At 34.1% G+C, this 26,825-nt stretch overlaps 1 protein-coding gene across 1 annotated transcript in view; it reads right to left on the bottom strand.

Annotated features, from left to right (window-relative positions):
* The window catches only part of LOC127738194 (leucine-rich repeat-containing protein 74A-like), a 41,175-nt gene extending 25,480 nt beyond the window's left edge, over window positions 1–15,695 (bottom strand). The window contains exon 1 of the mRNA XM_052249348.1: window positions 15,466–15,695. Within this exon, the coding sequence (XP_052105308.1) occupies window positions 15,466–15,511 (46 nt within the window). The 5' untranslated portion in view covers window positions 15,512–15,695. The remainder of the gene's footprint in view (window positions 1–15,465) is intronic.
* Between the last annotated feature and the right edge of the window lie 11,130 nt (window positions 15,696–26,825).

Here is a 26,825-nt window from a genome sequence, read left to right as displayed (position 1 = left end):
TTATGTCTCACAGGTTTTAACAGTGATTACATGTATACTAATCATAATTATGCAACATGTGAGCACCAAGCGAAGGATGCACATAAATAAATTAGTATCTAAACTGTAGTTTAAAAAAATAGTTGCCTGGTTTTATTCACAATGATTTCAAATCCTTGCATCTCACTGAAAAAAAGAATATTTTTACAATAATCAATAATCATGTATTTACTACATAAATTATTTTATACCGCTCTAGTCTGGTTTTGTAAGTATCTGTTTATATTTTGTATAACAATATATATTACATAAAATGAAAAGTTCGAATTGAAGAAGAGATTAATTTGTTGATAAAAAATGTCTATCAGTTGAATACTTGATTCGAATTTTCGGGAAAGTTACTGACAAGAATGTATGTTACTAGTAATTTAATTTCTATTCTTTTTTTTTTAATAGTCAAATCTTATAGTATCTAAATCTTTGCAATATGGTGCGATTTTGAAGCATTGTGTTGACCAGCTATCCTACACACGTCTTCGTACTTGTACATTATATTACACTTTGTTCACACGATTTGGATTTGACAACAATATCGATCAGTTTGCAATGAATCTGGAGTCAAACAACTTTAGGAAGGTAGTTGGACATCTGAATTCATCTGACATTATATTTGAGCCTGGAATAAATATACATAATAACGCAAATGTATATTCTAATCCAGAATATCAGTGATTATGCCTATCATCTTAATTCAGGACACGGCAGTAAGAGCTTGACATGTGACTTTGAATAACGGTCATCATTAAGGTATTCTGACCTCTAGTTGTTTCTCTTTTTTTTTCTTTTTTTTTTCAGTGATTATCCTATTGACTTTAAAAATGTTAAACAAACATATTCTTTTATATAAATTGGTTCTTTTGAGAGCATGCGCAGGTATTCAGAAAATCACTTCTTAAATCAAGATATTCTTCAAAATTATGGTTTATCTGTAGAATATTTTGATTGATTTAAGTAACGTCACGAAATCCATAAAATTTGAGATGTTTTATGAGACTAAAACAATTCTTAGTATATAAGAGGTCCTCATGAAGATTGTGTGTTACTCTCAAGAATAAAATATAAGAAACCTTCTTAAGTTGCATGACACAGAGTTACACTTCACTTCAAATGGAAAATTGACTTCCAAATTTCTCCATACCACCTCTACCATGAGTAAAGACAGCTTCAGTAATGAGTATAAAAATAATTGAAAGCATCCAGGAAACAGAATATGAATATATGTAGGATAAAACATATTCATGCAGGTTATGAAAGCAAATTGAGTGCTGAAATTTATATTGCGATTGGTCTGTATAATTTGCTTTAGACATCCAGTTTCAAAACATTGGGAATTGCAAAAGGATTAGGATACGAAAAAGAAAAAGTGATGTACACTCCCAAGTAATAAAAAAAATAGTCAAGCCTTAAAAGGTAAATTCAAATGGTAGCTGTAACTGTCTACACTTTTCTATTTACAAATAAAATAAAACAGTGCTTTTAATTGACTTGTGCAGAAATCTTCAAACATTACGTATTTTCAATAAAGGTACAACAAATTATATCTTAACATCATCATTACCTTATTATATTCACATTAAATTATTTTAAATTCGGCAAAAGCAAAAAATTCAGCAACACTTTTGTTGATGACACGCAGTCTGGGGTTCACGAATTGCTTTTCTTTTTTTTAAAGAAAGCAACTTCTTTGTATTGACGTTATACTATGTGTTCTAAGACTGTTTGACAACATATTACCAGTCGTCACTTATTTGAATAGTATACGAAATGACCCAAGCTACGGAACCGTAGCTTGAAATGACCCGTGCATACATAATATAAAAATAAGAAGATGATTAATTAATTGTTATAACATTTCTGATTAATATATGAAATTGAAGATACATGAAACGTAAATCAAATACATTTAATCTCCAAGCAATACACAATTCAGATATATACTCCTCGGGTAAATAAACATTTAAAATGAAATGTCAAGATTAATAATCTTTTAATCTTAATTGTCGTCATTTTAAAAACATTTAATGAAAATATGACTAATTTCTTTTTAAATCAAAACAAGCAATAAATTTGTTAAATTAGATAATTGGTTTTTTTTTTAAATACCAAATAGCTGGTGTAAGAATTAGTTGTAGGTCTTATGGAACTTTTATAATACTATAAATTGACTTTCTTACAAAATTTTACTGGAATGTATTCCTGTTGAAGTAATGTTTTGTTTGTTGAAAATGCCATCAACTTTCGAATTTCCATCGCTGTGACAGGACTCGCAAGATTTTGGACACGATCTCGTTTTCTCGCTGTTTTCACTATCTTATTGTTCGCCTTTTCCTGTTTGGCTCTGAAAATAGAACCATCTTCGTTCAAAATATCGAACTTCTTTTTCCCCCTTTTAGATTTTTGAATACTAGCGACTACTTGTCTTTCGAAACGATCGTCAAATTCCTTTTGTATTTCCTTAGATTTACGTTTGTGTTTCGAATGTCCTCGAATTAAACGAGTTGATTCATTCTTTAAGTTTCGTAGATTGTAAAGGCTTGGAAACTGCACATATTCCAATTTGTTTACAGACGTTTGAACTGATTTGTCCTCAAACTTTGAACGTCTTGTGTCAACTTCTTTTCTGTCTACCGGAGTAAATGTACTGGTATTGTCAATACCCGAAGTGCATATGTCTCTATTCAGAATAAATTTGTGTTTTGAAGTATAATTATAACTTCCATTTGTTGTATGTGGTGTTTGTTGCTTATCTCTATTAATAGCTTTAGATCCAGCTTTTTCTTTTTCACCAATCACAAAATTTGAAATCTTAGAATACTGATTGGAATATGTAAATTCTCTAGATTGACTTTTATTTCTTTTACTCCGGTTTTTACTTTTGACACCACTGTTCTTCAATATAACATTCAAACATGGTGTTTGTTCGGGCTTTGATCTGATTATGTCATTCTTCATAACATCACCGTCTTTATAATAGAATTTGTTGAAAAACTGATTATTTGTTACGTTCTGTCGATTTAAAGCTAATTTATTCATAACATAAGTTTTGCCTGTAGCTGAACGTTTAAAATCGCCAGTTTTGTGTTTAGGACGGTCAGGTGTTTGACTACGGTCACTTAAGTTTATGGTCTCAATAAGTTGAGGATTGAAACATGTTGTAACATCATTCATGATAATTGAATTCGATTCCGGTGTGTTAGTATTAGTATGGACAATATCATTAATGGTGGAGTTGGAAGTGAATATTTTCTGTTTGCTATCACTCTCTTTTATAGATAGTTCTGTATTTGTTCTGTTTATACATATTTTACTGTTTATTTTATGAAAGCTATCTAGTTGAGTGTTACTTGAAACGTTCGGTTTTTCACATTCATTTCCTAACGTCACAGATAAGTCATTCGGAACACATATCTTTTCTCTACTGGATTGATTCAACGTTGCATTTTTATTATCTCTGTGCACATATGGGCTATAAACTTCAACTGTTGATTTGGTTAAATCATTTGTGCTCGAATTCTTGGACAAGGTGTTTTCAGAAAATGATTCATACATGTATATATTATCGTCACTTAATATATCTGAATATTGACTTGAACGTTTTGTGCCTTGCGACAGACACTCCTGATCCTCTTTCCATTCATTCAGCATAATTTCTCTCTTTGGACTATTCCTATCTCGCAAAGTCTGTATGTATCTATTTTGTTGTGATTTCGCGCTAGCGCTTGCAACTTTTGTCAGTTCATTAACTCTGATCATTGCCTTTGATGAACTTGTTTCGTTTTCAACATATTCATCATTGCTCTCATGAGAAGTCAGTCTATTGCATTAGACATTTCCGTTGTAATATAAGTTACCTCCCATTGTTTTTGTATACAAACAAAGTACTTTTGTCAACTTTTTTCTCGTACTAACAATCAAAGAGAACTTCAACGTAAGAATTCCGTTTAAAACTTCCTTTGTCTTTTTTCTGTAAGTTTTTGCATTTTATTCAGTGTAGTTGAACTGACTCCTCTGTCGTATATTTATAATCATTTTGTGGTTCAATCTCTACTTGGTACTGAGTTGTTTCTTCCTCTCATCGACAAATTCAAACAACCATTACTTGTGGTTTCTGTTGATGGTTGTTGGAAGGTGTTCAACATGCAATTCCGATTTAGGCTATAGCAAACTCTTGTTTACATCTGAATGGTTAGTTACATTATTAATGTTGTTTTGTATTTACCTTCCTCTAGACACTTACAATGCGTATTCCTCTTTCCAAAACACTTAACACTTCTTTTTTCAATCCAAATTATTTTTGCTGACTAATGTTACACAGCTGTTTCCTTATCCGTCATAACTTTAAAAAAGGCGCTTGGGAAATGTTTTTGTATTTAAGCGTCCCCCATTCGAAAACAATTGTCTTTGTAAATATGTATATTTTATTTATGCAATATATGTTGTCTCTGTTGTTATATTTGATATATAAACTATATTTAAGTAATTAGTCTATGAGGTTATGTCAATTTATCACGCGATATAAAAGAATTACATATATACTATCAAATACAATACCTTTGTTTGACCTTTTCTAATTTTAGATTACTGTTGTGTAATATGGTATAATGGACGTGACATTACTATGTAGACAGTACGGTAGTTAGATATACCGCGTAGCCCGGTTCCCGGAATGATCCATTGTAAACTACCTAACTCAGGATAAGATCTCGAATAGTTACCAGGTAACGAGAGTTGGCGTATTGGCGGGAATATAGCAAACGAATTATATATTACCAGAGAGTATCAGAGGATATTTGGTAAGTTAGTACAATTAGAGGCGTTGAATTGTATTAGTAGTATTAGTATTGAGTGATAATACTCGGAAATCACATCACTGGCGCTTGGCGAGCAGGGTTTCCTGTGTTAAAAAGTACGATTTGAATCGAGACACAGAAGTGATTACATCACGTGTAATTGCGAAGTTCATATTGCTATATTTGGTATATTATGAAGTGTTTGAACACGGAGATAATATAAGCATAAAAACTTGCGTTAATTACAGTGTTTGCAAATTTATTTTCGATAATTGTTTCACGTTTTGTGTAGAAATTAGACAAATTAGCCGTTATCAGAGCAATTTGGAGAAAATTAGCCACTTTCGGAAAAATTAGCCGTTTTTTTTTCTGTGGTTAGCCACATAGCACATACACATTAATTTTTTTTTCTGGTTCAGCAACCAGTGATTAAATGTAATTGTATTTGTGTTATAATAACATAATGGCAGACTTAGCTTTTCAGAAGGAGCGTACAAAGATTAATAGCTGTACTTATGAAGAATTATTATTGTTACCTGGTGTTGGAAATGTCATAGCTGACAAGATTATGTCTATGAGAGAGACATTTGGTAATATTCAGCCTGAGCATCTTTCTGAAATACCAAGACTAAGAATTACTGAAACTTTGATGGATTTGATAGATTTTTCACCAGTTATACAGCTACAAGAATACAAATTACGGACTCAGTCAAGTTATGATTTACAAGACTATGTTGATTATGGTGAAGTTAAAACATCTGGATTTCATTCGGAATATGCAAGACTAGAAGCAGAAATCAATGACTTTTCAGATTCTGACACACCTTCTGATGAATGTTTGCTTAAACCTGAGCATGATGAAGTCAAACGTGAGTTATCACGTCCCAGTTCAGCGATGAGCAAGCCATTAAATTACACTTTGCAGTATGGGGACCACCAGTATTCAACAAAATTGTCAAGACCTGATGAAAGAAAACCATTACTACAAACCAAGTATGATGACCAGGATGAAGTTCAAGATTTTTCAATTGATCGACAGTTTAAGCCAGACAAAATTCATAGAACAGATGAATTAGGGTACACGAAGCCAAGTATCAGATTAAATGTTGAGCAAGACATTGAAAAACGTGATTATTCACGTAACCAAAATACACAGCAGCAGACATCACAATTGGGATGGCAGCAAGGTCCCAATGAGCACATTGAAAAACGTGATTATTCACGTAATCAAAATACACAACAGCAGACAAAGCAATTGGGATGGCAGCAAGTGCCCAACGAGCACGAACCTAGATTAGAAAGGCCAGTTCCAGTCCCAAGACGTCGTCAACAGGTAGAATCACATATACCTTCACCAGAATTCCGACACAGAATACCTTCACCTGAAATCCGTCGCAGAATACCTTCACCAGAAATATTTAGGGAACCAGTATATTCCTTGAGAACACCAAATCCAACATACACTTCTACAATAAACAGAAATATGTACCCTCCAAGACCATATTTAAGTTATGGGGAGTCGCCGCAATTAATGCCTCCAGCAAAGCCAAACTCAAAGAACCTAGAAATACCTAAAGGACTGAAGTATGATGGTTCCTCAAGTTGGAAAACTTTTTATACCAAGTTTCATAGGTATGCTGATCGTTTATCGTGGACTACCACGGAACGAAAAGACCAACTGTGTTGGTGTTTACATGGTAAAGCAGGTGATTACTATGCAAATTTACTGGATAGAGACCAAGGTGTGGATTACTTTGAATTAATTCACAAATTAGAGAAAAGGTTCAATTTTCAAGATTTACCAGAGACGTTGCAAGTTCAGTTCATGAGTGCACGACAAAATACAAGTGAGAAATTGGAAGATTGGGCAGACCGAGTTCTCTCGTTAGCCTGTAAAGCCTTTAGAAATCTTCCCGACAGTTATATGTATACACAAGCTATCTGGAAAATATGCCAGGGATGCTCAGATAAAGAAGCTGGTCAACATGGAGCCACCGCCAGACCAACATCTGTTGAAGCAGCAATTGACCAGATAAAATGGTTCCAACATAACCACACAGCTATCTTTGGTAAACCAACCGGTAGACGTGATCCAACACCAAATCAGGATGAACCAAGTGATTATGATAGCGACCTAGCTGTTCACGCTATGGGTAAGACGGACACAAAGTCCGATTTGTCTAAACAAATGGAAACATTGCTAGAGAAAATGACTGCCATGGAAGCATTTCATAAGCAGGAAATTGGAGACATTAAACAGCAGCTTCAAAAACAACAGCAGGCAAAACAGTTTCCTGTTCAAAATGAAGTCCAGCCAGCAACCCAACCATTCAGCCAACAAAATCAAGGTAATCGCCAAGAATGGCGTAACAGGGATAATAGGCAAGATAATCAGCGACAATCACAATTTAAAAGGCGCTGGGGACCTATTCCTACTGAAAAATTAGCAAATATGGCTTGCTATTTCTGTCACCAGTTTGGCCATATACAACGAGACTGTCCTGACTTGCATTCATCAACAGGAAAAAATTACACAGACCATTTAAACTAGAAAGAGTCGGGCTAAAGGGCGGAACCCTGACTCAGACCACACCTAACCGCCTAATGTTAAACACCATTTCAAACGAAAGAAACAAGACACCTGTTTCGGGGATTACCCCGTTGAAAACATGTGATATGTCAACATCCACAGATACTCTGTCTAATTCACTGTTGCACACAACGCAGCCTGATAATGATTTACAGAAAGTAATTGACCTTCAGTTGCAAGATCCCGTACACTTAGGAGGAACTATTTGCCAGTTAGGCTCAGCATCTATGCTTCGATTCACTTTAAAAGTGCATGTAATTTCGGTAGTAGATACCGCAGCAGAAGTTACAATCATTTCTGACAAAGTTTATGAATCTCTTAGCAAAAAACCACCCATGAAAAGAAAAGCAACAATGCATGCAGCAGGGCGTGGTATGCACATGGATGCCTTTGTAGTGGGACCAGTTGAATTACAAATTGGTGAAAGAACATATCGGACAGATATTTATGTTGCGCCTATTGATAATGACATGCTATTAGGACTTGATTTTCTTGTCAAAGCAAAAGTAATTTTAGACTGCAGAAAATTAATCTTCTTCATCAATGGAGAGGCACTACCTATGGTACATGGACATATTGGACTGGTACCGCCTGTGAACGTTATAGCAAGAGTAGCTAAAATTACCGTTCCACATAGAACAGTCATACCTCCTAATTCAGTTGTACAATTAGAGTCAGATTTGTCAGCAGAGTTAACTGATTTTATAATTGAACCTAATAAAGAGATAGATTTGTTAATCCCACGTGGTTATTACAACGCTAGTTCTTTGCCATGTGTCAGTTTACTTAATGTAACCAACAACAAGATAGTTTTGCAAAAGGGAACTCTATTAGGCGAAGCAATTGAAGCTGACGTTGTTGAAACGGGGCCAGCCCCGTCAGTAGCAACAACTGAAATAGCCAGAGATAACAATACACTACCGGAACAGTTGCAGAACATATTGGATAAATCCAGTACACTTGCTGAAGACCAAAAGTCCAAAGTTGCAAATTTACTTCATGAATTTGCTGATGTTTTTGCACTAGATGATTTTGACTTGGGAACATTTAACCACATTGAACACGAGATTGATACAGGTGATGCGCGCCCTATCAAACAACGAATAAGACGAACACCCATGTGTTTTGCACACGAAGAAGAAAACCATTTAAAGAAAATGTTAGATGCAGGTATCATAGAACCATCTATGTCAGAATGGGCATCTGCCCCAGTACTTGTGCGCAAGCGCGATGGCAACGTGCGCTGGTGCATTGATTACCGGAAGTTGAATTCCGTGACGAAAAAAGATGTCTATCCGCTTCCCTTGATAGACGAATGTTTGGACACTTTGGCGGAAAACGAATGGTTTTCAAAATTGGACGCTAATAGTGCATATTATCAGATTAAAGTGAAGGACTCAGACAAGGAAAAGACCGCCTTCATCACTAAATATGGATTATTCCACTTTGTCCGTATGAGTTTTGGACTTTGCAATGCCCCTGGAACATATTCACGAGTAATGAATCTCGTTCTCAGAGGTTTAACATGGAATGTTGTACTCGCCTTCCTGGACGATATTCTAGTAATGGGAAAGACATTTGAAGACCATTTACAGAATTTGAGATCAGTTTTTGAACGTTTCAGAGAGTATGGGCTCAAATTGAAACCCAGGAAATGTGATTTCTTTAAAAAGGAAATAGACTTTTTAGGCAGAACAATCAATAGAGATGGTATGGCAATTGGCAGTGAATATGTTGAAGTTGTTAAGAAATGGAAAGTACCTACGACAACAAGAGAGGTTGAACAATTTCTTGGCTTTGCTAATTATCATAGAACTTTCATCAAGAATTTTGCAGATTTATCCTACCCTTTGTATCAATTGACCGGTAAGAAACCGTACAAATGGGGAGATTCAGAGCAAGAGGCTTTTGACAAACTTGTAGAGGCATTGACAACAACTCCGTTATTGGCATTACCCAACAGTAAAGATCCGTTTATTTTGGACACAGATGCTTCCAATTTCGCAATCGGCGCAGAATTAATACAAGTACAAGATGGTGTAGAGCGTCCCGTTGCCTACGGAAGTTTTTCATTAACCCATGAGCAAAAACGATACTGCACGACAAGAAAAGAATTGCTTGCAGTAGTAAAATTCACCAGACATTATAGACATTACCTTTTAGGAAGAGAGTTTATAGTCCGTACAGACCATAGCAGTTTAACGTGGTTATTGCACTTTAAAGAGCCACAAGGACAACTAGCTCGATGGTTAGAGGAGCTAAGCCAGTATCACATGACAGTAAAGCACAGGCCAGGCAAAAGACACCAAAATGCGGACGCATTATCACGTCTGCCGGATTTAGCTTGTCCACAGAATAGATTAGCAGCTGGGAACGTGCTAAAACACAATCTACCCTGTGGAGCATGCGATTATTGTACTCGTGCTCACCAAAGTTGGCTTGGTTTTCAAGAAGACGTAGATAACGTTATTCCCTTAGCTTCGCATCAGGACTGTAAAAGTTATGAGCAACCACACAATACAGGACCACTTACAGTACTACCGAGTTCTTTGATTTCTGAGAACAAATTATTGAAACAGGACGATGCACAACATACGAATGTATTTATAAAGGACAAGGCTACACCAGATAGTTCAATATCACAAGACGGGGACCAGAACGTGACAAGTCACGTGAATGAGAATTTAGGTACATCTCCGGTCCAGCCACAAGTATTTGACAGTACCAATCAAGATACAGTAAACCAGAACCACAATGTTTGTCACAGTTCAGTGGAAATAGTCACTACACCACTTGGTATGTCAGTTTACACGACATATTTGGACTTTCCAAATGTAAATGCCATTACTGAGATAGGTATAGAAGCTAGTACTTATTCACCAGAGCAATTACGAGATTATCAGTCTAAAGACCCAGACTTGGAATTAATACTGGTATGGTTCAGGGACAAAACAGAACCATCAGAGGCTACAATATTCAGATGCAGTCCAATAGCCAAGAAATATTGGATAAACAAAGATATGTTCTATTTAGATGATAATGGAATATTGAGAAATTTGGACAAGAAAGACAGAACACCAAGACTTGTGGTACCAAGAGATCTTGTTGAACAAGTGATATCATTATGTCATGATATTCCTGCTGCAGGTCACCAAGGTATGAATAGGACCACATTAAGAATCAAGGCGAAATATCAATGGTATGGTATGACACAACGAATAAGAGACTTTGTCAAAACATGTAGTACATGCAATTTACACAAGAAGCCAAACAGGAAGGCTAAATGTCCGCTCACCCAGTTTCATGCAGGTGCACCAATGGAGCGTGTCCACTTAGATTTTCTAGGACCACTGCCAGAGACGAAATTTGGGAATGCACATGTACTAGTTATGGTTGATCAGTTTTCCAAATGGATGGAATGTATTCCGCTACCAGCACAAACTGCAGAACATACGGCAAGAGCTGCTGTGAACGAGTTTTTCTCTCGTTTTGGATTCCCATTTCAGGTTTTTACAGACCAAGGACGCAATTTTGAAAGCAAGCTTTTCAAATCCATCTGTGAAATCTTGCAAATGCACAAAGCAAGAACTACTCCGTACAGACCATCCTCAAACGGACAAGCAGAACGTTGCAACAGAACCTTAATGGACGCCGTCCGTTGCTTCGTTTCTAAACAACAGAACAATTGGGATGAACATTTGGCACAGTTGGCAGGAGCTGTTCGATCGTCAGTTAACAGAAGTACTGGTTTTACGCCAAACATGCTGATGCTTGGGAGAGAGGTTAACCAGCCTGTTGATTTATTGTACAGCGTACCTGGTGCTAAAACAGACGAGTCACAAGATGAGTATGTAATAAGACTCCGAGATGCCATAACATCTGCACATGAAATAGCGCGCAACACGCTAAAAACTACACAGAATACCATGAAACGTGATTATGATGTACGTATCCTGGAGAGAGAATACAAAATAGGAGATTTAGTTTATGTTTTAGACACGGCAAAAATTAAAGGTAGAGCGAAGAAATTGGACCCACCTTGGAAAGGTCCAGGACTTGTATGTGCCAAATTATCTTCGTATGTGTACAAGATAAAATTGCAAAAAACTGTACTGACAATAAATCATGACCGTTTAAAGCCATGTAAAGACAGAGAAGTACCACCCTGGTTAAAACAGTGCCAGCACCGGTTACAAGGCGGTGAAGATGTAACCAAGGCGACTAACCCAGACTTACACTGTTTGTGCAGAAAACCAGATGATGGACTGTTTATGATACAGTGTGATTTTTGCGATGAGTGGTACCATGGAGCTTGTATAGATGTGACACCAGAGCTGGCTGACACTATGGTAAAGTTCAGATGTCCACGGTGCCAGGACTCTAGTACCGCAAGGTAATTTAAAATATAAGACAGGATACTATGATGTACATATAGAGCAGAAGGAAATCAGTTGTAAATTTTGATTGGACATTACAGTGAAGATTGTGTGTTATATATATATCAAGGAATGATATGTTAGTTTTAAAATAACTCCGCAGAGCGAAGACGGAACAATTGTTGAATTTTGAAAAATATATGTGTGTCGTTGAAATGTCAACGTTGGATATATTTGGAGATTTATTTGTATCCCCGTGGTGCGAACAGACGGGGTGGACTAAATGAAGATAGTGAATATTCGAATAGAAAGTAAACTCACTCCTTTCAAAGTGGGGGGGAGTGTTGTGTAATATGGTATAATGGACGTGACATTACTATGTAGACAGTACGGTAGTTAGATATACCGCGTAGCCCGGTTCCCGGAATGATCCATTGTAAACTACCTAACTCAGGATAAGATCTCGAATAGTTACCAGGTAACGAGAGTTGGCGTATTGGCGGGAATATAGCAAACGAATTATATATTACCAGAGAGTATCAGAGGATATTTGGTAAGTTAGTACAATTAGAGGCGTTGAATTGTATTAGTAGTATTAGTATTGAGTGATAATACTCGGAAATCACATCATTACTTTTAATTTCTGCAAATTCGGATTAATAAGTAAGACGTATCAATTAGCAGAACAATAATCAAACTGCACTCGCATCAATATGTTTGTCTAAATTAAAGTTCTTCAACCGATATTCGGAGAAAGATTCAATATGTCATTACTATACACGAATACAAGAATATGGATTACTATAAATGGATACATGACTATGGAATAAAGCCAAATGGTCTTTAAACATGTTCAATGTAAGCTCTGTTTTATACGAAATTGTTATTCCCGCGTATTGGGAGACTTACATCATTTCCGAATAATATGAAAATAATTATAGTTTTGAATATGAAGCTTACGTATCGCTGGCATTCTTCGTAATGTCACAATTTTGTAAATACAATGGCAATTCTTATCTTGTTTAATGTTTTGCGCTTAAGCCGTTTTGAAGTTATAAAAAAAAAATATTAGAAAATGGTGCAATAGAATTCATATAGAAAACCTAAATCATATCGTATTGCCATGAAAGAGAATGATCATGGTGGTTTAGGCACGATTTATGGGCTTTAACTTTTGTGATACATGTATTCTGTATTTTCATATACGTACGCGAATGTCCATAACACTCATATTTTCTTACTTTACTAATTTTAATAACAAAATCAGGACGAGGAAGTAATATATGTTTGATTCCGTTTAAGTAATTAGACTCGAATGAAAGTAATGTCAACTTCCTATTGAGCTTAGTTAATTTATCCACAGTAATTGGCATTTTGACTTTACATCATTGTTATAAATATTCAAAAGCCTTTTTGGAAATATTAAAAAAAATATTGCCATTTGCTTCAAACAATATACCTATTGGTTTAGATATGCAAAAATGGAGAGTGCTGTGCGCACGTATAAAACTGTTTCATCCAACCACATATTATGTCTAGTGTACCAAATCATGCTATCTGGAACTTTGTTGTTCGTTGTTGTTTGTCCTTGTTTGTGCGGCTATTTTCCCGGGGTAATCGGATGCGGGTGGTACGTTTTGTAATTCTTTTTAAATATTATGAATAAAGGCAACAGTAGTATACCGCTGTTCAATAGTCATAAATCGATTAAGCGAAAACAAATCCGGGTCACAAACCAAAACCGAGGGAAACTTGTTCATGAATAAACAACGGAGCTACCCGATGCCGTATAAATGAACAGCTTCTTTTTTTCTTTTCTATAATTCTTACCCATTAATAACAATGATGATGTTTTAGCACACATATTCAATACATCTGTTCTGACGCTGATGTAAGATTTTCTTATTTGCTTAAATAATAGTGCAGTAAATGTTTATAACAAAAAAAAATGGGGAAAAGAGGAAAAGGTGATTAAAGATTTCTCTGATTGGACCAGTCCGCAATACCATGATACTGGCAATTGTTCGATTTCTATTAGGATCAATAAGCATCCAGACTATCGGTGCTTTGTAGCCCCTGTATAGTTAACTCCAACATACAGACTCCATTGTTCAAGCTGATAACACTCTTCTCAGTATTGAATTATATGAAGCCATCTGAAACGGCTCTTGACAATATTGAATTAAATGTAAACACTTTTTCCAGTGTTGATTTTGGTAAATAGCATTCCAACGAACACCAATCGTGCACCACTCCTTTTGTATTAATCTGTATGAAAACTCTTTTTGGTAATTACTGGACCGATTTTCGGAGATAAGGACCCTGCTTCTTCAAAGATAATCTACATTTCACAACATCTTCGAAAACAGAAGAGAAGCTTCATATATGATCTTAAATTGATATATAGACAACAGAAAGTTTGAACAGCAAAGTTTGAGACTTTCCTTGTTTGGGTAGCTATGTACAATTATTATACTTCATGTCAAAATGGCAGATTTTGATTGGTTAATACGAGGGAGACAATTTACTCTATCCCATGGCAAATACTATATTACCCTTCACGGAAACGTTTGCTCAAGTGTGCGCTTTAATAAATACGGATGATTGTTATGTACAAGACTACATAGTTTATTACTTTGAATTTGAAATTTAATAGACAGTAATAACAGAACATTCAGTATAATGAATTAAATAACACATATCTGAGAGGGTGATAGAGCAGATTGTTACCCCGAGAAAACATTGTCAACTGAGGCGAAGCCAAGGTTGACAATGTCTTTTCGAGGGGTAACAATCTGCTCGATCACCCTCTCAACTAAGTGTTATTGATATAGAATCGCAGCTGGTTCGTTCCTCAAAGGCTTTCAGTTACATTTACCTCTGAGGAGAAAATCGCTGTTATAGTATTGTAGTGTCAAATAACTAGTTAAGGATTACATCCACCCTTAACTTATGCCGTCACAACAAAAGTTTGCCAGTAACCATCATGCTTCCACAATCCCCTTTGCATAAAGTAGTTATGAATCTTCTTACTTTAATGGTCAGTTACTGTTATCACTTATAACATAATATATCACATGCATTCAATATACGTAGATTAAATGACACAGAGTGCTCAGACACAAGGTATAAAATCTCCGCTCTATAACATTATGTTTGGGCTCGATGTTCTAAATCATATACTGGTTAACATATATGAAGAAAACTAACGCATTTGTGAAAACATTTGAAATCATGTGTAAAAAAACTACAGCTCAAAAGTCCAAGTAGTGTAATTTGAAATGGACTAGGAATGGAATACATCACATGTAAAAGAAGCGAGAGTTCATAATACTGCAAATGTCGATCATTGAAACCCAAACATCATCTTCAGTCAAAGAACTATGCAATTTGTAATGTTTTAAATTTTGCATGATTTTAGAAATTCATTGAAGAACTAAAACATTCGTACCAATAGAATTGACAAAAATAGATGATTTTTCTTATTTGAAATTTTCTATCTATACATCAACAAACATGGTGGATATCCGTATATTGTGTCATCTAAATGACGTCAGTGCTTGAAGTTGTTTTATTCTTGAATTATATTCGTTAGTTTTCTTCGTATATCTTTATAAAAATTCCTTCCGTTAAAAAGACAAATAATGCAAAATCCGAATGAAGAGCTTACCTGTTTTATGACAAATCCAACATCTACAACTACTAGTATTTGCCATTATTATTTATTGGTCCATTCTCGTAAAAATCTCGATTTTCGAACCGGAACTCACTAAAACTTTTTAATTATTTCCATGCATTATTAAGCTGAAGATTCTGTATATCATTATTTTACATACTATATCTAATGAGCCTTGCTGATGGGTTTTGATTATTTCATGAACTTGCTTCATCATTTTCCTGTCGCCATTAATACAATATTTAATCATGTGAAACAGTTCCTATTTTTTGCAAGTTAATAGCTTTTTTTAAATTTCAAATTAAAAAAACATTAATAGTAAAAAAAATGTGCTTTAATGTTATGTATACTGGGTGTGTGTCAATGTGAAATTTACCTTTTAAAACGTATACAATATTAATATTGTTTTTGGGTTTTACTTACATTGTCTGACTGTTTTTAATCGGCAGTTTAGTTTTAATCAATTTCTATAAATTGGTTATTTTTGGAAGAAAATTACAGTTATGCATGTATAGATAACCTTATTGTGTGTAGAACTAAAACATTTCTGTTTTCCAGGTTAGCTTAGATCAATAGAGCATAGAGAATCCTTAAAGGTAGCTATAAATGTAAACGAAACAAATACAAAACTTGCATTTTCAATTATTTATTGATGTACTAAATGCATTTGAAAATTTTAATGGATACATTTTCACATGGATTTTAATGGACACATGTTCACATGGATTAGTAAAAAAACATTATCAATATACCTAAGAATCCGTCAGAGATCTCCAATTTAAACTCAATTTTACTTGTACACATGTATAGCTATTTTAAGGATTTGTCTATTTTTTTTATAAAATCAACTCAGATTCCGTACAACTGACATCATTATTTTTGACTCTTTGGTTGACAACATTTTTTAAATTAAAGGGGTTGTAGTGTTCGCGACAATCATAGCACAAATGCATATCCAAATGTCACAAGAGTATGGCCAAACATTGAGAGATCAACTAAAGTTCTTCAATAATAGACAAGTATCTATATATATATAATGCCAAGCTTTAAATCCTCCTCTGTCTACTAAAGTTAAAATAATTGTCACAGAGACTATTAGAGATCATCAATAAATAACATATTAAATGAGAGAAAAATATAACAAAAGACAAATACAGACAATATCCGGACTTGGAGCAATCACATTAGCATGTTGCAGGGTTAACATTTTTTTCATAACAATACCCTGCCCGCTGTATTAAAAACTGGTTTGTAAAACATTCAATAGAAACAAGAGCATGTTAACTCTATAATACCGGTATAACTTTGTATGATCCTGTCCCAAGTCAGGAACCAGTAAGTCAGTGGTTGTTGTTTTTTTGTTGTTTATCATATTTGATTATTCGTTTATTGTTTCGTTAATAAATCAGGGCGATAGTTTTCTCGTTTGAATTATTTTAAATTTGTCATTTCGGAGCCTTTTATTGATCGGTATGGTTTTTGCTCATTCTTGAAGGCCATACGGTGATCTATAGTTGTGAACTTCTACGTCATTTGGTCTTTGATGGAGAGTTGTCTCATTGGTAATCATACAACATCCTCTCATTTGTAGTTAATGGATAACAAAAAAAATCGATCAAAGCAATGTTGTATAAAAGAATATTGACGTAGTAGAAAAATGTTCTAACCTGCTGACATGAAATTATGCCATCATACACTTTGATATCGGTATCTCTACTTCGGAGTAGATTCCATACAACAATGTTAAAGGCAATATAGGAAGTCACGATCTAGTGAAAAGCCCAGAATACTTTTTAATAAAATTTCAATGCAGAAAAAAACACCCGGTAATAGAATTTTGTTTTTGTAATCTTGACTCAAATTGTTTGAGAATAAATGTTTATTCCCAAAATAATACCAAATGAAATGATTAAAATACAACTATGTAATTATAGTCTATTATTAAGTCTGAGTCTATTATGTGTGGTAGACGGGATATTTCAGAACATAAACCTCGGCATTCGCTTGATTTCTTTGGTGTTGTTTTTTTTTGCTTTAGACGAAGACTTCGTGTAGGGGTACTCAAGAAAAAAGTAAGACGCTATGACTGATTCTCCTTTAAAATTCCTCTATCAAGATTTAACGTTATTTATTAGTTACACTTTTTAAAAGATTGTTTAAAAAAGTACGACGATGTATGGTTCGTACGTCACACTCATAAAGATGTCATTCTTTAACTCTAACGTCCGGCTGTAAAGCCCTTGCCAAAGTGTACTGTCCCGTTGGGCTGTGCGGTCCGGTCGGATTTGGGACTATCAAAATCCGATGCCTCATGTGTACGTGTAAGGACCGTGTACAACTCTCTGTTAGGTTTATAGGTAGATTTTTGCAAGACAAAATTACTGGCCCCTATTAAACATTCCAAATGTCATCCCTGGTTCGCCTTCCTTGCAGAAAATAATAAAAACTAGATTTGTAATTGCAAGCAATAACGGATGGCACCCTCGTCCTCAAATTGCCACGGTAACGGCAGCCATTTTGAAAATTCCAAAGTCAAACAGCGCATCTACACATGCCAATGACCATTGTTGTAAAGTTTCATTAAGTTTAGAGATTTTTGCTGTTTCCATGGTAACGGTCACCATTTCCAAAATTCCAAAGACAGATGCCACATTGGTTTATGCCATGTTACATATCCATAAAGTTTTATCAAGTTTGAAGTACCGTATTTTCCCATAGGGTCAATGTTAAACTTTCGCCCTGTTTCCAATGACAATGGCGGCCATTTTGGAATTTCTAAATATTGTCTGCACATGTAGGCATACCAGGTAACATTTCCATAAAGTTTCATCCATGAAAACTGTAGCCATTTTAAAAATGCCATACCCCGATTGCAAATCTGCACAAGCTGGTTATTATTAACGTATAGTTCCATTAACATTGGTACATACAATTCCAAGATATAAGTTGGACAAAAAAAGTGGAAGAAAAATAAAAATAAAAAAAAATAATAGGAAAAAAAGAAACGTAGAATAACGATATGTCACCCCAACTCCGTTGAGAGTGCCATAACAACGCGTAATAAATTTCATGCGTTCGAAGGGCTTTTCTGGATTTACCTTCATCAGGAACGCTCAAAGCCGAATATTTGAAAGCCAAGGATGTATAAGAACCGAAACAGTTGAAGAGGTATATGACCGAAAAAAGGACCTAAAAATAGCCAAATCCACATAAGGTCAACTTTGCCTGAGGGAGTTGAAATCTTGGTTTCTTTATAATTTCAAAATTTATAAACGGACAATTTTAGAAAGTTTTGTTATAAATCATGTCAGTCCGAAGAACTGACTACTGAGCTTATGATACCCTCGGGGACTGATAGTTCACCAGCAGATGTATCGACCCAGTGCTGTAAAAAATGAAAACTACCAATTTTTTAATTTAATGTTTTTTTCTCGTACTAAATATGCATGAAACATTTTCAACTGGACGTTAGACACGCAAATATCCATCTATCAATATTGATGTAAGCAATGATATTGATTGAATAGATACTTAATGGCAAGAAGATTTGTACGTCATTCAACTGTAAAGTTCATATTAAACAATAAAGCCTTATTATGGCCTGAGAACACAGTTATTCCGTAGTACATTGCTTTTAGACAATAAATTCAATTTAAAAAAACGCACCTGCTCTATCCAAAAAGATTTTTACAGTGTAGTTTACTGCATTTGGTACAAATTATATCAAAATTATTGAAAATTTTACCAGCTCTAACTCAAAATATGGACAGTGTATGTTAAGGGAGTCTATAATTCAGTTTGACAGGTTCTGACATACTAATTTTTTCACCTTTTTCAACTGAACCAAATCACTACTTTACCTAAAAAGTCATCACCCAAATTTTAACATGTAATTTCATCCCCCTATAGCTACAAAATATTTCATGCTTGCAATTTAAAGAAATAGTTTTGGAAAGTGTGTGAAAAAGAATTTGCAAGTTATACACTGTCCACACTAGCGACTATATTTGTCTAGAGAATGCATATTTCTAAATCTAAATTGATATAATATTAATGAGCTTCATAATGAGATATCATTTTATATACCGGGTAGGTAATGATTCAAAGGCTGAAATTTGTGTCATGTGGGCATACTCCAGATTATAACCAGCTTATTTTAAAATTATATACTGTAAACAACTATATAACTCAAATTGAAATATCAAGTTAATGACAGACAACGAGCTAGAAGCTTTTTAAAGACACCTTTTCAAATATAATAAAACTACAATAAAGAAAAGGAAGGAACAAAACCTCAGCAAAATGTCCTTGGTTTAAGAAAGGAGTAGGGACATTAAGGTCCGGTTTTGGCCCAAGAAAATAAAATAATGTTTGACAACTATTTCAAATTGGCACATAATGTTTGGAACAATATTTCATAATGTGTACCGTTTTCATGAAAAAGATGAAAAATACAGAATTTATGCAGTTTTCCATCGTTATTTCCTTTAAGGAACATCATGCGCCGCCCAGAACAACAAAATAAGTTAAGAGAAGCTTTTTTTTATAACTATTGACATAATCTCACCAAATATAAAGTTGTTTCTTGAGTGCGGATATACTTTGCCGTTCATTTATATAGTGTAACCCACTTGGTGATTGGCGACATATTACTCTTCATTTTGTTTTTGGTGTTTCTGAGAAAGATAAATCCTGAATGGGAGATGCCTATTTATAAAGTGTCATTTGATTTTCTAGAACTGGGTCGATACCGCTGCTGGTGGTTTTTGCACTGATATGATTTATAATATAGCTTTCTCAAATTCTCCGTTGATAAATTAATAAACTAAGTCTCAACTGTCTCAGGAAAAGAAGTCCTCGGATATTTTTGTCTATCCTTATAAGGTCCCTTAAAGTCAGATAGCTCCTCATATTCAAGAATTAAAATTTTTGGTTTGGTCGTTCCTGATGAAGGTTAATCCAGAAAACCGCTTCGAACGCACTTTTTTCATTGACATAAAATCATTGACTTAAAAGAAATTATCAGTCAAAGGGAAATTACTGTATTTGTAACATGTTTACCAAAAGCATTACACAGAAGATACATATGGATTCTTTCATTTTTCCAAACAACCCATGGGTCTTGTATAGGTATAAAAGCCTTGGTAGAGTTTATTAAATAAATGCATGTATCATTTACGAACAAACCAAAAATTCATTTGCCAAGATTTCACCACATCATTATGGTTATTATAGTTATCTAAAGATAACACTTTGAATTGAAAACCTTGGTAAAGTTTCAGATTATTTAGCTAAAAATAATTGCTTAATTGACCTTGAAAAGTTTATTTTCTTCCAAAGTGACATTATGAATAACATGAACGTGTCAATGTTACTGCGCCAAATGCGCATTTTTACTTCAATGTATCTTCTGTAAACCTTTGACAGGGTGGATGATGGTCGTATCCATACTATATGTATAAGTATCCTACCAATTCATTAAATTATAAACATGCGTATATATACATGTACGCTAGGCTGTCTAATCGCCAAAAATAATTTATTGCAATAACGTAATAACATAAACAATAACGTTTTGGCTGTGTGTGATGTATTATAATTGATGCACAGCCATGTTCGATTGCAAGGTTTACCCAAGATTTATGATTGTTTCGAACTGAAATTACTTTTGAATCTTATCATTTCCCTCAAAAATTGATGCACCAAATGAGATAAATGACATTTAAATCACAAGTTCTTCCTTTATATTGTTTAAAGAGATTGTTTTCTCCGAAGAGTAACCAGTATACTAGTATACGGATTTACTGTTTTTTCTTTTTTTCTTTTTTTTTGGGGGGGGGGGGGGGGGGGTGAACAAAAAAGGAATTCTAGTTTTTCAATTCCTTACAGAAATTCCATGTTAGCACACAATGAGGCTTGTAACACGGAACAAAATTCCATACGTCGCCGAAAGTTGAAGACGGCTAAAAGCATCAGTTTTTTGTAAAAATATTTGCTAGATGAAAATTTTACGAGTATTGCATTAGAGAGGGGGAGTTACTGTATATAAAGTTGTTACTTTCAACTTTAGATTTAAGAGACGAATTTCAATCCAACTTTCCCCGTTAATGATAACAACAAATGAGATGATCAACGGATATTTATTTAATTACCATGAGTAACAAGACTGATGTTGCTATCGGAGCGGGCTACTTCCCCTCCGTAGCATGATACCATTGCTTCGCTTATGATAGCTAGCGATCGTTCACACATGGTTTTGCTCTGCGTTCGTACAACGTTCAGGCATATTCATCTGAATGATTAATGGTTTGGACAGTATTCTGGCAGAACCTATATGATTAATCTGTTATCATGCCTATTCTTAACTTTAACGTTACTTTGACGAATAAACACAGAATTCGATATTGGGCATCCGATACAGGATTTAATTTAGCGCTTCCGTCAGATATTCATAACTAGTACAATTTACAACCAACTAAAAATGAAATTTTGTCAATCTATTCTACCATCAGAAATGGACTAAAAAAATCATTTGAGATACTTTTAAAATAAGAAATTCCTTGATGTTGATTTCGAAATTGTCGGACAACAGAACAGACCAAACCATTTTTCAATACTTGTTGATTGCCATATATAACTGGAAAGTGTAAGTGTTTTCTGGATTTATTTTGAAATGTATACCACTGTGACAAGGATTTATACTTTGCTTTGTATATATATATCAGTCTTTAAAAAAGGGCCAACCAGCAACTTTAATATGTACCAGATCGTCTGGATTAGGCGATACTGCGCAGACAAGGACTTTTTAAAAATTTTATAGAAGTCTTAAGATTTGCGCAACGGTACTAATAAAAGATGTTAATATACGAAGAGGATGATATAAAATCGTGTTGACAAATATTTCGGCTGAACAAACAGCCTTCGTCAGTGTCAATATAGTCTATATAATATACATATAAACAAGTCTAAATTGAAAACAACGTTCAAACCTATGATTGCGTTGAATAAAAACCGCAATTTTTATACGTGTGCATGCAAAACAAATTTCTTGTTAGAGGGGTCTAAATACAGCACAAACAACATTTTCCAAAAGACCAAAAATGTGAAAAGTATATTTTAACAAAACGCATTTGACTAACAGGTCGAACAACAAATGTTCTTAAACCCTGCTGACTGCCATTGGCGATTGCCAAATAAACGGATCACCGATGTAAGAAATGGATCTTAATTATAAATTTAATACTAAACAGAAAACAATAAACTTGCGGAAAAGATGGTATACCGCAAACAAAAGGTGCAAAGGTTTTTGTACACCATATATATATATATATATATATACATACAGAATGAAAAAATAATTCCTTACCGCTAGCATCAAGGTCGGTGTCAAATTCTCTGCTTGTTGTTGATTTTTCATCATCGTCGCTTGCTTCGTCACTTTCGCTGCCATCGTCAGAAATATTACCACTTTCCTTCTGGTTTAAACCTGAGTCGACAAAACTTAATTCTTTCCTCTTAACAGTTTTCTTTTCGTCATGAATTGACTGCTGACGACTAAAGCCTCTTGATTTGTGTATCCTGTTTTCAGATTGTTCTCTGTGTTCAGCATGACAACACGAGTTTGAAGCGGTTGCAACACTGATCTCCGAAATGTTATCATAACTTTGTATAGTGCTTGAGAACGATTTACTGATACTTGTTAGTGTGTCCATATTTCATCTTTAATGCCACATCTTATAATAAAAGACACTAGATAAAGCTATTTTGCCAACAATATATTTGGATATAATACCTTGAAATGTTTTATATTTTGTGTCGATGAAATAACTTGTAAGTCATTAACGAAATTATATATTCTAATGAAATTGTTGCATTTTGTTATACTTTCAAATTTGGCAGTTTAATCATTTGATTTTCGATACAATCAAATGTCTTTATTATTTTTTTAACTGACAACAAATGGAAGTTGATTTTGATACCAATCAATTGAGTAGCCCGTAGATTATATTATATTATATACTTGCTAATTTGTAGGCAACTTCAGAGAACTTTAAATTAAGAATTTCGACATCTTAATTTCAAAATTAAATCATAAGATCAAAAACACAAAAACGTTCAAAATTTAATGAAATTATAACACAGACTTTTTAATTTATAGTGGAGGTCGAAAATCTATATAGTTTTAAGATTTTATTTTTCTCAATTAAACTCGCAAAAAAGCAGAAAACATCTCGGGCTTCATTAATTGTAAGTTTTAAGGTAAAGGTTGAAGTCATTCCTTACGAACGCCATCATGATTAGGTCGGCAGGTATGGAATATAAACACGTATCTATGTCACAAATGACCTCGGATAAGTTTCGTTTGTGGTAGCCACAATCCCGGTTTTTTTCCTCAATTGTGACATATTCGGATTTGTACTTATAACGAGGAACACAACTGGGGCCACATGTGCGGCAGGGTTTGCTCATCTTTCGAGAGCACATGAGATAATCACGGTTTTTATGGGTTCTTGCTGCACAATCTTTCGTTTTCTATGTCGTATTTTGCAGACAGTTGTTTTTCTTTTTGTCGTCTTCGAATTTCTCTTCGACTCATGAATTTGATTGTCAATATAGTATCTTCCGCCTTCCGCGGAACTCCAGGAAAATTTTTAAAAGGAGATAAAATACTAAAGGGGTCAATCAGAAATCACGAATCCAATCAAAACTAACAACATATTAACAAAACAGGCCAAATAGACGAACAACATAAATAAAACACTTTCACAGAAAAATAAAGATAAAACAATTTATTTTCTTTTGAATTTTATTTCTTAAAATAACCCCATCAGTTAACTGCATCCCTAAAATAAGTTACTGAAGAAAAACAAACCTAATATAAGATATATAGTCTTACCTTAGATCAAAACGCTGATGGAATTTAAGTGTGCTCTCGTGTAACCCTTATTTCATATTGATTATTTAATACCTGACTTTTATAAATTAATTACCACTTTTCTATTGTTTTGTCTCTACGAAAAAAGAAGAAATCAAACATTCGATATTCCATATAAATTATTTATTGAATCGCGTTCGTTTATGATTCTCATTTCTTTCGAGATTTGTAGCTTGAGGCTTGTTTTGAGATCAAATTCATGAATAATTTATGCCGTAAAATCATTTGTTTTATATTGCATGAAGATTGATTAATATTTGTTATAGCAATAAAGATAACACAAAAAAGGTGTTTTGCAGGAAAAACTGTTATGAAAAAGCTTATATAATCTGTAAGTTTTTCGGACTTTACTTCAGTTAGGATAGTGCCATTTACCTGAACAAACTTTTGAAATGAAATTTTGTCTTTCAATTATTTACACATTTAAGATCGAAATGGTCATTTTTTCACACACAAAAATCCTATGATAAAAACTACTCGCACATTTGTAAGTCTTGAACCGCCAATTCAGAATACGAATTCTAATTCAGAACGAGATGCATATTTATAACTAAATGACTTTAAATTTACATATGAAAATTGAGTAAATTGAATATAGATGTTAATGATCTATTTTCATGTATGAAGAATGACTAAATTTAACCATTACAGTAAAAGAAATGCATATCAAACAATAAAGATATATACACCTGCTTGATACGATAATGTAATAAATAAGTAAATCAGATGTACATTAGAACAGGAGATGTTATCGCCCTTTGGTTTTCGATGCCTTAGACATGTAGTTTTTTATCCCGTTAAATCGCTCATTTTTCAACTTATAATCCACATAGGAGAATAATAAATAGAAATAATAACATAGTTTGTATCAATAAATCTGTCTAAACGATAGGTTTAAAGCAATATAGAATAATTACATGTTTATGATTGCCAATACGATGACTATCCAGCAGAACCAAAATGAAGCGTATTTAATCAACCATTGGTCAGCCGAGTAAAGTTAAGAAATAAAGTATTAATTTTGAATTTATCGCCATTTTGTGGAACTTCGATATCTAAGGGTCCCCTTTCAGGTTTACGTGTCTGTATTATTGGTGTTAAAATCAGATTTCTGTAAATATCAAGTTTTGTAATACATTGATAATTGTTTAACTTAAGATAGATACCATTGTAAATTCTGCAATACAAATATATTCTGCTGTCGGTATCATCTGGTAATTTTAACAATCGTGCCATTCTTTCAAAGTTAGGATTCGATCAGCTGATTACTATGATTCTTACTCGGTGACGGAATAAAGACTTTTTTTTTAAATTGTCTCCTACTTATATTCTGGTTCGAAGTTATAAAACATATTCATCTAATTCACTGTCCATGAAAGTTCCATGCGGTTCTTTTTTTTTCTTATTCGACTTGTTGAATATGTATGTTATTTTTGTACAGATGTGAATGAAACCGATACAGAGGAAGTGACGTCACAAATATGAGAATAATGGTAGCAGACTTGCGTTTAAAGATTCGTTCGAAGAATGTACGAAAAAGTAATTGCTTCTGCTATTCATTAACCGGTAGTACTGTTTGGATAAGAAATACATTATGAATTCAATATCATTCTAATTTAGTGTCCGTCTCCTTTTAAGACTTTTATAATTGTAAGCTACATTGATGACACAATGCTTTATACATTTCATTCATTATTACGAAAAAGGGGCAGACGATACCAAAGGAGTATTCAAACTCATAAGTCAAATACAAATTGACATCGTAATGAAGACAAGACAAGCACAGCCTACAACACACAACATAGAAACCTAAAGACTGAGCACAAGAACCCAACCAAAACGTGGTGCTCCGAAAGAGTAAGTAGATCCTTCTCCCATTGTCACACCCGTAAGAGTATGTAATAATAAACGCAATAATGTTTTTGTACTCAAACAAAGTTTAGATGATAAATCCACAAAATGTTCATGCACATGTACCAAGTCTAGGATCCTCGTCAGTGGTATTCTTGTGGTGTATATCTTAATGTAATTGACATTTATAATATTTTGGTATTGATAGCAAAAGTTTGATTTTCTCTTTAACATTTATTCACAACTCATCAAGACTTGCAACAGTTTACAACTTGACATATTGTGTCGGCTCTTGTCTATCGAGGAAAATCGTTTCATAACCTTAAGAATATCCCGTTTTCGCATAAACTGGAGAATTATGCTGTGTTTGTCACTCATTAACTAGAAAATCAGTTCAAATAAAGTTTATACTCCTCCCGTGAGCGAGAATACAGTTTTGCTCCAACCAAACTGTTAACCATTTAATGTTTAAAAGTAAGTTTAGCGAAAGCTCCGTGTTGAAGGCAGTACTTTCACCTATAATTGTTAACTTTTTATACATTGTGACTTGGATAGAGAGTTGTCTCAT

This window comes from Mytilus californianus, unplaced genomic scaffold (genome assembly GCF_021869535.1).
Source record: "Mytilus californianus isolate M0D057914Y unplaced genomic scaffold, xbMytCali1.0.p SCAF_4, whole genome shotgun sequence".
NCBI classification, from domain to species: Eukaryota; Metazoa; Mollusca; class Bivalvia; order Mytilida; family Mytilidae; genus Mytilus; species Mytilus californianus.
This window is presented reverse-complemented; position numbering and strand designations above follow the sequence as displayed.